Raw genomic sequence first — 15,309 nt, 5'->3', positions numbered from 1 at the left:
AGTGAGGCAACAGTTTCCAGACTATGGAACACATACAGGAAGAAAGAAGTCAGGCCAATAGCTACCAACTTTCAACAGGTACACAACAATCAAACCATTTTTCAGACCTTCATTCTAAAGAGTAAGTAATGCTTTCACTAACATTTCTATATCAAGAATTGATATTTAAAATAAGACAATGTAATGAAATAAAACGTATTCACATGGGTTTTAAAGCCAGCTACTGTAAATGTCTGACCCAAAAAAAGGGGATATGGATAAACAGATTTTCTATTTTCTTGCAGCTGTGAGTGCACATTGAATTTATGAATGTAGCCAGCCCTTGTACTGGCATATATATATATTCAAAGGGTGGATTCAAAAAAAAAAGTAGTTTCTGTATTGCCCACATAATATAAATTAGACAATGAAAATATCGGATTCGTTTTCTTTCCTCCAGCATCTCTAAATCAGCACAAAACAAAAAACTAAGGTCAGAGATATTGACTCTCAGTGAAATTCAATAAAACATTTCAAACACACAGATATTTCTGCATTTAAGCCATGGAATAACACAAGCCAACTTGTAGAGGCATACAACAGGAGGGCCCATCCAAAGCCTGTTTTTTAAAGCCAGTTTCTCATTTAAAAAGTCCGGCCTGCTAACTTTAAATTTTTCCAGCCCCTTCACAAAAGCATGTGTATGGCATTATCATTTAGATTCTGTATGCCTAATAACTGTTCACTACTGCTAAAGGAACCTTAACCATTTTATGCTTGATGGACAAAACAGAAAAAGCAAACACATATATTAAAAACACAAAATAAAAATAAAATCTAGAAATAGAAAAAAAACTCTCTCACCAAGCCCACAAAGATTGTAGAAGATACATCAGAAAACAAATCAAGCCTATTTGTCATTATAAGCACATAAGGCACATAAGTAAAATTAAGTACACAGTAATTTTGATGTAAAGATTCAGTGATTATAGTGGTACAAAAAACCCTTGAGGTTTAAGTCTTTAACACATTACCAAAAATAATTTTCTTAAAAATCTGCAAAACCCAAATGAGAGACCTGAATCATTTCATTAAGACTGTAAACGTTTCTATTTTTCATCAGCAAAAAAAATAGCTCATTTGTGAACTTTTTCATTTTGTTCCAAAATCACTGTTTACACGACAGATCTCAACTGGCAAATAACCATTAGCTCACAATTCAGAATGCCTGGATGTATAGTTGTATTTTCAAGTTATCAAGTCTGCAGTTTTGCAGAACACTTGAAAAACATAAACACATGGATAGGTAAATATAAGTGCATAACCTAAACAATTGTAAAAAAAAAAAAAAAAAAAAAAAAAAGTGGACTAACTGGAGCAAAAAAAATTGACGGGATGGGCATAAAGTTATTTTGCAATTGATAAACAGTCCAACATTCAATAACATCAGAAACCTTCAGATTTAATGTAATAAAAATACAAATATAACAAATGATGTGATAGAGAAGCATAGGCGTCCCTTAACACATTTAACGTTAACCTCTGTACAACTATAAATAACGAAAAGATTTTAAATCTTGAAACGTGAAATTTCACAAAAATACAAAAACAAAAATCAGATTTATTATCCGATTTACTTTAAAACAAATTGAAAATTTGATGATTGTCAGAAAAATGCTGTGTAATGTTGTTTTGGAACAAAAAGAATAAAACTCACAATCTACTTGTTTCACTGCTGTACAGTGGAATATTTATGCCTTGGTCATTCTAGGTTATAAACCAGTGTATGAGGAGGGATGTTTTTTTTTTCTTTTCACGTTGGTTCAGTATAACAAATGAGGCTGAATTGGCCTTGTCATCTTCAGTCTCTGTCTGAGGGATTTAGCCAAAACCGTGGTCCAGTCTTTTCAAGAAAATAAGAGGAAAAACAATTAGGGCAGAAATTAGATCATTGACTTGGAGAAGGAAACTCTCAGATGGTGGTTGTCTCCCAAGTCATGGTTGTGCAGTTCGATTAGAGCTAGTATAGCTTCTTCCAGTGATCCAAGTTGGATGAGAGCCATCTTTCGATCTTTCCTATTAAAACAAAGCAAACACTGTTGGCAATCTCTTATTTTATTACATGCAGTCATGTACATAGAAGTCTTTAAGCTCTTCTGTGTGTTTGTTAAAAAAACGGAGGCAAATAATGGCATGCATAGAAACCATTTGAATCTATAGAAACTGCCACTACTGTGAACGTAGGTGTCAGCCAAAAATAGACCTCAGAAAAAGCCAGTTCAAATCAGGATGCTAATTTCAATATCTATTTCTGGCCAGCATCAAAATACAAAAAAGGTTCAAATGGTCCCTGTGCAGTGTTTTTTTCAGCTTTCTGAAGCAAAACAGATAAAACCTGGATCTAGTGGCTTGTGTACACAGACTGAAAAAATATTTGCAAACAATAAAAAGGATATATTTTGTTTTCACGCAGTGGATATCATTTTATTTAAGTTTTATTGGCATAACATCCAAATGACAACACAGTCTACCAATTATGAGTCACAAGAGGACCATTTTTGTTATACCCACAAGCCTTCCTGTGCCCAGAATAAGCACACTTTTGTGGTTGGATTCACGCCACCATTCCAAATATTTATATTCAAGGAACGGGCAGACATTAAAATACATTATTTAAAGACATGTTCCACAATTCCTCATCCACTTTACGCTGCAAGTATAGAGAACAAAGAAACTTACTGGAAGAATTTAAAGGCTTTTACTGAACATCCAGTGCTTGCAAATAATCTCCTAAGGTCCTCATCAGAGACAGAAGGCCTTTCCGGAGAGAAAAAGATAAAGAGAAATAAAATGTAAATTTACATTCAGGTTTCTACCAGTAGTAAGTCACATAGGACAACAGTTCAAATTGCACAAGACTCATCACTTTGAGACAATACCTAATAAGCACAAAGATTCTATTTTTGTACATACGGGATGTTAGATAGGTGCAGTGTTGCAGAGGGAGGGAAGATATTTTGGAAGTTCTTGGAGCCTGGTTTCTTGAAACGATGCAATGGGCTGTTGGTGTAGTCCTTAGTAAGGCCTTGGTCTTCATGTCCTTCACGAGGAAGCTGAACAGACTGATGCTTTGAGAGAGTAATTCGTAGTACTCTTCCATGAAGCCTCTGTCCATTTAGATGGCTCATGGCTGTAAGAAAAAATACAAAAGCATAAATAGAAAAAAAAAGTATGCTGTCTAAATCAATTGCAGTCATTATTTAATCAAAACTAATATCTATGGTTTAAAGAGTGAACTACAAATCTGCAGCAAACCATACAAGTGAAATGCATATACAGTATGTAAACAGTTTGCCTGTCAACTGAATTGTATTTCTGTTTTTTAAGGTTATTCCTGTGCTTTCACCATCTATAAAAATGGGCCTTGTGAGCAAAGAGTTCAGAATGCTAGCCCTGTTCTTCCAAAATTCTGCTGTACAGTGGATTACAAGTGGCTGATATCAAGGTAGGTACAGGTATTTAGTTTATGTGACAATATAGTCAACTAATGATGGTAATGAATACATAACTGTATTGAAAAATAGTTGTTTTTTTTTTAAATCTGTCTGGACTTCAGCTCTAACAATAAGGCAGGGAATTTCCTATTCGTAAAATTGGGCACATTTTACATGTTCAATCATGGAGCAGACATGGACAAATTTGGTAGTACCTTTACAGCTCAACTTATGCTTAATTCCTCTTGAAAAGTGATGACATTTAAAGCAATTGTCTCACGCATACTCGCATGCCTTTGGTAAGTAATGGAGAGAATGTGTGAAAGGAGAGAAATGTTTGCATATTCTACAAAGATTTGTTGCTAACCCTAGAAATAAAAAAAAGGGTCATAGTAAGGATTTTAAACTGTTCTGTAATTATTATCACATGTCTTTAGTCAGTTAGTTAAATACATGGAGGAATGTAGTCACTTTGCTGTTTACCATCATTGTGTTCACCACATTAAACATGGACCACGGAAAGCAAAGGAGAACGTTATCTGAGGATATCAGAAAGAAAATTACAGACTAGCATGTCAAAAGGTAAATGCTATAGGACAGCCTCTAAGCAGCTTGATGTTTGTGACTACAGTTCCAAAGATTAAGTTTAAGATCCATGGGGGTGTAGCCAACCTCCCTTATCGTGGCTACAAGAGAAAAATTGTCTACAATTCACAATATCCTTCTGTTTAATCCAGGGTCAAAGAGCCAAGGAAACCTTTTAAATAATTACAAGCTGAACACCAAGGTCAAGGTGCATCAGTGCCTGATTGCATTATCCATTGCTTTTAGCGCTAGAGTGGGCTCAAAAAAAAAAAAAAGACCAAGGAGGACTCCACTGCTGAAAGACAGACATAAAAAGGCTAGAATTTGCTAAAAGGCATGATAATGAGTCACACTGCTTTTGGGAGTTTTGGGGTTTAATAAGGAGTTGCGCTAATATTGCGCAACATAAAAATTTGCAACTACCACCATTATATTGTATAGGGTCTTGGCATTCAGAAAATATATAATGTGTGGGGGTTTAAGTAATTTTCAGGCCTAAAATGTGGAATATAACATGGGTGCAAAAAATGAAAAAAAAAAAGGCCTCAGTCATGAAGGGGTTAAAAATATGAATCAAAACTAAAGCTTTCAAAGAAAGAATATTATACCTACTGTGAAACATGGTTATGATTTGGGGATGCTTGGCTGCATCTTGCACAGGGTGCCTTGAATCTTGGAAGGGCACACTGAAGTCTCAAGACGATCAAGGAATTCTGGAGTGAAACCTACTGCCCTGGTCCTCCAACAGGACAATGACCCAAAACACACAGCTAAAACCACCTAAGAATGGCTAAAAACAGAACATTGGTCTATTGAGAAGTGGCTAAATGTTTCTATTCTGAAACATTTAGCAAAAAGCCAGAACACATCTGTTTTTCCCCGATCTGTACCAGCTCTCAAACAGTGACGGCAAGTTCGGTAAATACCACACAACCTATTCCTCAAAGGTATCGGGTGTTTGTAAATCTTAACTCTTTCATTAATGGATGCCTCAATACTGAGGCAACAATTAATAGTAACCGCTGAGAATCAGCATTACAGAGCCCCAAATAGCTGATCAAGTACAGTATACGTGAGTAGTCATTTGGGCACTTTGTGATGGGAGACATACACTGTACGTCCCCACCACTAAGGGTGCACAGTAAAGTATCCTCAGCATGGGCCACTGTGCAAGGAAACATTAATCTACACATTGCAGGTAGGAAGGGGTTAAAGCAAAAGTTTAAGATATACAAATAGCCCCATTTAATACAGGTAGGCATTACTTAAAAAAAATCCTTAAATGTATATTTAGGTACCACCTTAGTCTATCTTTTTTAGCTTTTAGTTCCCTAACAGCATGATTTCAGGAGAGGGGCATGCACCACTGTAAGCCAGTCAGACTTTACTACACTGAACAGCACACAGGAAGCTGGCTGAGAAAAGCAGAGAGCACAAAGTTGGCAAAATCAGTTTTCTAGATGCCCCTTCACTATTTACTCAAGGGGCTTAAGGAGGTAGTTCTTTTAGCCTTCACTACAGTAGGAAAAGTGACAAAACATCCTAGCGGTGCTGTCCTAGAGGGCTGTCCATATTAGAAAACTACCTAGAGAAAAATAATACAATTTTGTCAGGTAACCCAGCCATGCCATTCGGAGAGGGCAAAGCTTCAGCACTTGCTGGTAGTGTTAAAGTAAACCCAGGCTTTCACCAACCTTTTTTTTTCCATTAAATAATCTCTTTAAATGCTTTTGAATTGGAAGAGCAAATGACACCATGTGAAGAGGAAAAAGTGAAAAATGTCATATACAAACTATACAAAACTTGATTGCATATTTACCCAGTTGTGCTTGGGTTGCATCTGCCATCTGCACCAATGCATTTTCCTTTTTGTTAAATAATATTTTTACACGGTGGACATCACCATAGACTCCTAAAAAGGATGGAAACAGTTAATCAAATACATATCACGCTTTAAAATAATGGTCATGTTAAGCATGGTTTACCAAAACAGAGCATCAGGTTTTATAAATAATTATTGTCTTGGAGACCACTGAAGGACACAGGAAGTCTTTCACCTTTTAGCTACACTGCAACCTACAGGAGGATCGGACACCATAAAAAACAAAACTGTAGATCAGCCCAGGCTAACTCCTCCTCTTACCAGCATGGTTCACCTTTGTAGCAAAGCAGTACCGAGAGAATGTAAAGCAGTGTAACCGGGGTGGGGGTCGGGAACAACACAGAAAATAAATGTTACAGGCCTAAGAAAACAACAGAAAACTGGGGACTGCTTGCCATTCAAAATGCAGTCTGAAGGACCTTATGACCAAAAGCTGGCGCCAGGTGTGGGTGCAACATTTACAAGGTAGACCTTAGAGAACATGTGAACAGAAAACCAGGTGGCAGTGAGTGGGAGGAAGAGACTCCTCAGACGACCAGGTCCCCTGCACCAAAAGGCTGCCCAGGAATCCATTCAGGCCAACAGACTGGCATCTGTCCTGAGGATCTTTCAAAAGACCGGAAGGAAGGACTGTCTCGGTGCTTGCACAGTTACACTACAGGCACTCATCAGACCCCAAGCCTCTCATGCAATGGTGGAGAGTCAAACGACTCCTGGACTGGAGAACTTGAATCCAAGTTCGTAGAGTGTGAAGTTTATTCTGTGGAATAAACAAACACTTTGGCCTGCGCTCTGTCCAGGACTAGACCTAGACACTCTAGACAATAAGGTCGGTTCTACCGGCCATTCCCAAAGGCTCTGGATCTAGCCGAACTGCTGTGATGTCTGGACATTCAAAGCCATGTTGTCCGTCAAAGCCTACACTGATTGTTCCCTCAACAAGAGGTCATCTAAATATCCCACAATGGGTATGTCACAAGAGTGAAGCAAGACTAGTATTGGGGCCAGCACCTTGGTAAACACCCCAGATGCAGACGAGAGGCCAAGACAGGGCCACAAAATGGTAGTGTAGTGGTCCCACAGTAAAGTGTAGGAAATACTGATGAGCTGGAAAGATAGGGACATGCAAGTGCACATCTATGATGTCAACCAAAGACAGAAAGTCTCCTTGGTGCAGGGAGGCGATGACAGATCTGGTGGATTCCATACAGAATTTCTGAGCTCAAATTAAGACATGCAGTGCTTTTAGATCCAATGTGACCCTTTTGGGTTTGGGAATGATGAACAGGATAGAGTGGAATCCCTGAAAACTTCTGCCACAGGAACTGGGGCAATGACACCTTGATCCACAAGACCCAAGAAGACTCTACGGAGATCTGGTAATCTGTGCTGGAACGCCAGAAGATTGGAAGTAAGAAACCAAGGAGATGGCATGGAGTGAAACTCCAGCTTGTAGCGGTTGCATACCACTTGCCAATAGCCACTAGCAAGAACAGTACAGATAGGGTTAATACAAACCCCTCACAATGCATTCTAACATTAAAAAAGACAAGTCAGGTAGAAATGTAACATGTCAAAAGCAATTTTGTATGCAAGAAGCTTTTTTTAGATATTGTTATTAGCTTGTGCAATGTAAATGGGAACATGTAACAAAAATAAAATAGGTGCTATCCCAATCTGGCTGCAAAAGTGGAAATATACTTTAAAGCTACAGCCATTTCCTCCAAACATTCTATAGTAAGGGATCAATGTCAGGAGTGGCAACATCATTTAAGGAACTTAAAACCAGTCACTCAGAATTTGGTAAATCAAGGTCACAGCCAAGATGGGGTATAGTGCAAGGCTTGCAAGCGAGAACAGAGCTCTAGGGAGGGCTTCAGAACATTTATCTGTTGGGTTCTTAAAAACATGTGCATCCTCCACTGGTATGGTGGTCGCTTTGTTAAGATGGGACTCTGAAGACAGAATAGACTCTTAAGAACATAGGGCAACAGGATTCCAAGCCGAATATGTAAGCCGCATCATTAGGAACGCTGTAAGCAGGTCAATCAGATAATTATGTCACTCCATTAACCCCTTCCGCAGTGTGAAACAGTATTGTTACGCTCGGCCCACTCACAAAGTGGGTCGACAGGGCAAACGCTGAGGCAATGCAAGCACCTTTAGGCCTGAAGGGCGCTCCACGGCTAAATTTTACCAGACTGGTGTCTGGAAAGCACCCTACGTGGAAACCAGTACCAAAAAGGTCACTTCCAGGCTGTCCCTGCAACATCCAGTCCAGCGGGGGCCAGATGCAGCACTCCAAAATTTAGGCTGAACATGGCCATAAACAGAAAGACCAGCTCCGGCAGCAGTGTAGAGAAGGGTCTTGGTTGCAGGGGAAAAAAATGCTGAAGAGTAAGAAAAAAAAAAATGAAGCTAGCTAAAATAAATCGGTCTTTTACACAGCAGAGATAAAGAACAGATCCATCCTCCTATGACATTAACAACAACAAAAATCTGAGGCATGCTGGTAGGAGGGGTTATCCTGGACAGGTTTTTTTCTGTGTGCATCTCAGTCCCTCAGCTGACAAGGAAGAAAAGCAATGCCAAGTCTTGCCACACATTCCGAACTAGAAAGAGGTTTGGCCTTTGACTGGCAATTCTAAGACAGTGAGGGTTTTCATTCTAACCTCAGATTAGTTTTGGCTGTGTATTTATGGTCATTTTCATGCTGGGAGGTGAACATCCACCCCAGTGTGAGGTCTCTTACAGACGAACAGGTTTTCCTCTAGAATTGTCCTGTGTTTGTCTCCAACCATTTCCCCCCCAATCTTGGGCTCACTAGTCCCTGCTAATGAAAAGTATGTCCAAACGATAGTGATATTTTCATTTTATTTTTTTTAAAGATTGGATTTAATGGTGCGGTGGAAGAGGATCAAGATTTTAAAATATATTTTATAACCCAATTTTGATTGGTTATCCCAGACTTACTTTTATAGCTCCTTGGTCTTCATGTGTTTTTTTTAACAAACCCGTGCCTTCCAAAAACATATGTATTTATTTTATTCTGAGACCAGTCTTGGAACCCAAGCCTATAAGGGCTCACTACGCAGGCATGGCCATTACACTGTAAAGTGAATCTGTGCTTTGTCCACTTTGACTTATCTTTCCCCAGCACTATATACAATTACATTCCTTTCACTCCCCCTGGCGATCTATTCAACTGCGGAGAGAAGGGAGATTCCTATGCATGCTGTGAAGCTTACCTAGGACTATGACCTCCCTGTGTGATGGTGGTGATTGGCCCAGCAAAATGGGAAAAAAAAAAAAAAACTCTGCAAAGAAAGTTACCTATGCAAGAGTTTGATGGTTTAAAAAGGTTTATATCCTCAAAAAGTATTTTTTTTCTTGTGTCATGTACACACATTGTTTAGGGAATGTCAAAAAAGGATCACATTACTCCACTCACAACACAGAAAAGCAAACTTTTAAACTACTGCTGTAAAGTTAGTACATTGGGTTTGTATATCAGTTTTGACTTTTGCATATAGCAAAACAAATCGAAAAACAATTAACTTACCAAACAAGATGAAGAGTGCCTGGGGTGTGATAACCTGTGGACACAAAAAGTGCACAAAAATTAACAGAACATGAAAATACAGAAACACACATTCAATAGACAAATTAATAATATTAGAGGCTTGTGGTGTAAATACATATACAACAAGCTATGAATGAATCCTTAATATTATGAAAAACCATAGCATCTATAGATGGAAACACATATGCAGAGGTCACATAAGCTTAACAAAACAGTTGACTTACATCAGGATTTAGATTGCTGACTAAGACAACAGAATGGCCATGAAAGGCAGCCATTCCTGGAATTGTCATACGACCAGTGATTGCAGAAGTGGTAAGAGCGAGAGGGCCAAGAGTCCCAGGTACACCTGAAACTGAAAGACCTGCAAAATATAAGAACAATTAAAGGCTAGTCTGCAGTGTTAGTTAAATGTATATTCATTACATCAATAAACTTGTGGGTGAGTTGGTAAACACTGAACCAATCCCATTAATCACAGCTTTAATGCAGCTTCCAATTGGAAATCTCCACAAAGTTACATGAACGCAAGGACGGCATTTAAAAAAAGAAAAGAAAAAAAGTCAACATGCATTTACACTAAGAAAACAACAGTAAAAACTTTTTGAAAAGTTACTGTGTTTATTACATGCTTACATTTGCATAACAGGAAACTATTATATTTGATTTTTTGGCAATTAAAGTTACACATTTGAAACTATTTTTTTTTAACATAAAAACTTTAATTTATAAATAAATTATAGACCCAAAATTTGAGCAAAGCAGTACGGATTAGCACAATAAATGTGGTAGAAGAGACCTTGAGCTCCTGCTGTCAACTAAAAAAAACAATGAACTATGCATTTACAACAGGGGCCCTCAAACTTTCCAAACAAAGGGCCAGTTCACGGTGTTTCAGACTTTAGGGGAGGGGCATACTGTGGTCAGTGGGAGTTGAAAATAAAAAATGTCCTGTCATCACTGGCCAGGGGGTAAGCAATCCCTCTGGCTTGGTGGCGAGCAGGAGTAAAAAAATGTCACAAGGCTGGTAAGCATTAAGCCGGCATTCACACCTGAGCGATATGAAATGTGCGCGTTTTCAGTGCAATTTTTGGCATACTTTTGTGCACGGTCTACATGTGAACATAAAGTTACGCGTTTTTGCGAGCAGATCTTGACACATTGATGTGCATGAGCAAACTCACGTAAAACGAGTGTAAAAATATGTAAAAAATAGTTTTTCAGCGTTTCCATTGAAGTCTATTAGGCCAAGAAGTGCAGAATCTGCCAAAAAAAGCTAATGTACTTTCTTCAAGTGACGGGCCACAGAAGAAAAATTGGGGTTTTTGGGGGCTTTTTTTGTGGACAGAAAAAGTGCTTCAAAATGCTCGGTGTGGATGAGGGCTAAAAGTTAAAAATGACCTAGCCTCTGTGGTCAGTGGAAGGAAGCACCATCCTTGGTTTAAAGGAGAACTATGAGGTGAGTGAAAATCACACATCCTCAGTTCGAGCCGATACGTAACAATGAAACTGTCACGCATCGGCTCAATAGATCAGGAAGTGAGCGAACACATAACGTTGCCCGCTCACTTGCCGATCATCTCCCTGCAGAGAGCCGGCCCTCCCCATTCCGATCCTCCAGCGGTAACTAGAGGAACGGACGAGGGAGGGGCGGGTACAGCTGGCTCTGACTCTAGATAGGCAGAACCCGCTGTCACTTACACAGCTGGGTGGATAGACAGCATTGTCGGGATTCGTCCAGGCTGCAGCGGTCTCAGTATACCACGAGCTGTAGCTTGCTATATACTGAGCTTTGGGTGACGGGAGGACGCTAGTATATGTCCTCCCGTGACCCTTAAGTGAACTATGGGGAAAAACACTTACCCAACAGTTCTCTTTTAACTGAAAGGAACAGTGCATGTTCATTGCCATTAATAGGAGGAATACTGCCCCATTGTTGGCATCAGGGCTGCGTGCGGGGTTGTTATACATAAAAAAAAAATAAGACCTACCCTGAAAATAAGACCTAGTGTGTTTTATTGAGCCCCAAAAAATATAAGACAGTGTCTTCTTTTCGAGGAAACACGGTAATTATATAGTTCAACTTTTTTTTTAGCAGGAAACCGTGTCCAACCTTCTAAGACACTCATTGTTATAGGCGGGGGTTATACAATGTTTTTTTGTTTGTTTGGTAGTGTCCAAACCTCCTGTGGGCTACTACTGTATAACGCCAATGTTTCAGAATTCCTGTGTCCCTCAAAAGGACAATACACAGTAGTATTTCTTTACTCTAGCCAAAAAAAAGAATAGACAAAAATTTCTAAAGAGTGTTCTGCAGACGTCCTGAGCCAAGGAGCACCAAATGGTTTAATATAAACAAGCACTTAGAGTAGTATTGTGAATGGCTGATAGTTCTTACGGTAAATACTTTGCTAATTCTTCAATCTCTGGAGCTGCCCTGCACAGCTCAGGAAAAGTAGGATATTGTTGGGGACGGGTAGATTTTAAATATGATTACTATGTGCATCTAGCATTCATGCCTTCTTAGCCTAAAAACACTGGATAAGCAAGACACAGAGATTAGAAAACAAACAGTGGCAGAACAATCGCTATAGCGACCCAGGCGGCCGCTATGGGGCCCAGGGGGGCCCGGCCAGGACATCCCCCTTATGTCGCATGGGTTGCTATGGCATCTCAGACTGCTGGCTGTCACTGGTGGCTGTGAGGAGGAACATGCCGCTGTTCAGATCACTGACAACATGTCAGTGATGTGTGCAGCGGCGCATTCCTCCTCACAGCCGCTGCTGAGTCAGTGACAGCCAGTGGCAGCGAAGGAGGCGGGGCCAGGCGATGGAGGAGGCAGGGCCCGTCAGCCACTGTGGAGGAGGAGGAGGCGGCGGGCAGCGTATCGGGCCTGACAGGTAAGAGGGTTTGACCAGCCCACCTGAGACCCTGCAGAGCCCACCATAGATAGTCTATGGTGGGCTCTGCAGGTTCACTCTCAGGTGGGTTGTTTGGGTTATCAGGTGGGCGTAACTAGAAATCACAGAGCCCCATACAAAATGTTGCTATGGGGCCCTGTGATTTCTAGTTACGCCCCTGGAAACAAACTAAACCACAAAAATATATTTTGGTTACAGACAAACATTAGCACAGATATCCTAAAAATGCCCATGTGTACTGACCCATGTAACTCAAACATGTCAAAACTGCAGATACAGGATGACAGAATCCAATAGCTATGGCCCCTTTAGTTACACTGCCAAGGCACCCCCCCACCCCTCCCCGTACACAGAGGTCAGCACGCACACGAGTGGGGAAACTGTCAAAAATGCAAACAGCCAGCGATGGCTGTTCACATTCAAGCGATCGGGCGTCACTGCCGTCGCCGGCCCCGAGGTGCAGCCAGGACCGGCACGGCTGCTCTGTCACAGGAGATCGGTACATGATCTCCCTCCGATCTCCTCTACGGTCCCCGAATGCAGGAAGTGATGTATATGGACCCTTAGTGCTAAATTGATTCCTGCCAACCTCTCTTCTAAAATGCTGGTTTGTGACCGATGGTGACAGAATCAAAAGACTAGACAAATGGTGCTATATTTTTATAATATATGACCTAGTCACTCTTTTAGTGACCACACAGAAGTGAAGAAGAGGAAAAACAGGATGGCAGCACTTAAAAACACAAACACCTTGTTAGATTGTTACTGTGTAACACTCACCTGCTTGCGGGAAGCCAATAGGTGGGCCAAATCCTGCTGCTCCTGCATATGGAGAGGAAATGATGCCTGGAGCAGCTGAAGAGATAAAAAGGAGAAGGCAAAAACTTTACAAACATACAGTTATATATAAAAAAAATAAAAAAAAATATGAAAAAAAAACCTACACAACTTAAAGAAACACTCAATCTAAAACCAAAAACGTGTTCATCCTCTGTGTAAATCAGAAAAAAATGGTATACAAGCATCTGAATATCTTTGTAATTAGAAATCTACCTGCAGCTCCTCCTATTGATTATCTTTCCATGGTAAAGCTGTGTTAAACAATTCAAATTGGGGTTAGTTCACACCAGAAACTGCATCACAACTGCGTGCGTCTGCGCAGTTGCAGTGTGATGCGTTTTGATGCAGTTGCAATGCGTTTTTTTTAACTGCACTAAAGAAATGCTAATTAGGCATGTAGGTCATTTCCTTTTTCTGTCAGAGCATTTCCTATGTTTGTTTTGTTCGTTTGGGAGCTCAGTAATGGTTTCTTTGTTGGCTGGCATGGTGCTAGTTCACTTTAGGCATTCTTTTTTTATGTGTTGCGTTTGAAATGCATTTGCAATGCGTTTGATGCATTTTGATGCAGTTAAAGTAGGACAAGCAGTACTTTTTCTGACTGCAGTTCAATTGACTGCAATGCTGTGAATTAGGCACAAGAAAGCCCATAGGAAAGCATTGGGATGTATTGTAACTGTGAAATAAACGGACTGCATCACAACTGCATATGGTGTGAACAGGCCCTTAGTAAGCATGTCTAATGCAAGTGAAGGTGCCCATACACCTTACAATTATCTGCAGATTTTTCTGTGGTCAGATGGAAAAAGTGCAACAGATTGGCCCAGGTGGAGATTACTCCATCCACACAGTTAAGTGTAGATGGAGGAATCTGTTGCACCTTTTCCATCTGACCACAGGAAATCTGCAGATAAATTGTAAGGTGTATGGCCAGCTTTACACACAAAATAATTCCAATTGCATGTTTATTTGTTTTTTAAAGCAATAGTATATATATGAGCAGCATATTTGTCAATTTAAACATATGAATAGTATTTTTCTACCCGTCTCCTTTTTTTTTTTTTTGCATAGAAGGGTACATCACCACCCAAAAAGGAGGAAAAAAGTTTACATTTCCATTATTTGGATGGGATGAGAAAACACAATATATGCGTGTAACCATTTATTCTGGTCAGCCTGAAAATACATATGCTAACACTTAAAACAGCTAAAAGATTTTATTTTTATTTCTTTAACACACACTAAAGTACATGATAGTAATTGTGAACTCCCTCCATTGAAAAGAAAGCATTATTTTTGTTTGCTATGGTTTCTATGCACTGTGCTGCTGGAACAGACTCAAAGGACCCTTCAGGCATAAGAAGGGTTGATGAGCGATGGGATACAGCATAATAATCTGCATTACAATAAGCTTTTCTATATACAGTTAGCTAAAGAAAGATGAATTAAGGCAAGTGTTTAACATTTCCATATGAAAATCAGTAGATGCCGTACTGGCAGAATGACACATGCACAATGGGATAATTTGAACCTGCCAATAATCTTTCTAACAAGGTTTAACAGTTCTCGAGAGCGCTATACATTTACCGTAATTAAAGCTGCAGTACGGGATAAACAAAAGCTCTGGCATCTTCAAAATGGTTACAAGAAAAATAACAACAATATGAGGAATACATTTAAACAATATAGGCTCAAATGCTGTACAATGACCGAAAGGCTTGTGTCACTTTAATGAAATGCATATTATAATGTTCATGACAGCAAAACGTCACTCAAATGGAGCATAAAGACAGGAAAGCTACAATTGTCTTCAATGATTAGTAGAAAAAAAAAATCTATAAAAGAAAGCCGATGCATCTTATTGAATGTTTTGGTGTTTCAGATTTAAAGTGCACCTGCACATTCTTTTTAAGGAACTATAGGCAAAAATCAAAAAATGACATACTGTGTAATGTTTGAGACAGCAGGTTTTGTTTTTCTGGAACATTGTTATTACCTGCTGATCCTTCCAACAGATCCATTGTTTTT

The 15,309-nt window shown here is 39.6% G+C and overlaps 1 protein-coding gene and 1 long non-coding RNA gene across 4 annotated transcripts in view; one reads left to right on the top strand and one right to left on the bottom strand.

Moving 5' to 3' along the window:
* The window catches only part of LOC108790807, a 23,873-nt gene extending 22,556 nt beyond the window's left edge, over positions 1-1,317 (top strand). Inside the window, exon 4 of the long non-coding RNA XR_001941464.1 lies at positions 1,233-1,317. This is a non-coding gene — a long non-coding RNA (uncharacterized LOC108790807). The remainder of the gene's footprint in view (positions 1-1,232) is intronic.
* A 472-nt stretch (positions 1,318-1,789) lies between these two features.
* PTBP3 (polypyrimidine tract binding protein 3) overlaps positions 1,790-15,309 on the bottom strand; it is a 62,833-nt gene continuing 49,313 nt past the window's right edge. For 2 of the 3 annotated variants that reach the window (XM_018561154.1, XM_018561156.1), the window contains 7 exons: positions 13,225-13,299; positions 9,748-9,887; positions 9,503-9,536; positions 5,878-5,970; positions 2,953-3,169; positions 2,719-2,796; positions 1,790-2,055 (listed from right to left, as the gene is read on the bottom strand). In XM_018561154.1, the coding sequence (XP_018416656.1) occupies positions 1,923-2,055; positions 2,719-2,796; positions 2,953-3,169; positions 5,878-5,970; positions 9,503-9,536; positions 9,748-9,887; positions 13,225-13,299 (770 nt within the window). In that variant the 3' untranslated portion in view covers positions 1,790-1,922. The remainder of the gene's footprint in view (positions 2,056-2,718; positions 2,797-2,952; positions 3,170-5,877; positions 5,971-9,502; positions 9,537-9,747; positions 9,888-13,224; positions 13,300-15,309) is intronic. The other variant, XM_018561157.1, reaches the window with a different exon arrangement.

This window comes from Nanorana parkeri, unplaced genomic scaffold, assembly GCF_000935625.1.
Source record: "Nanorana parkeri isolate BGI_ZX_2015 unplaced genomic scaffold, ASM93562v1 scaffold504, whole genome shotgun sequence".
NCBI classification, from domain to species: Eukaryota; Metazoa; Chordata; class Amphibia; order Anura; family Dicroglossidae; genus Nanorana; species Nanorana parkeri.
Note: the sequence above shows the minus strand (reverse complement) of the source record. Positions and strands in the feature narration are given on the sequence as shown.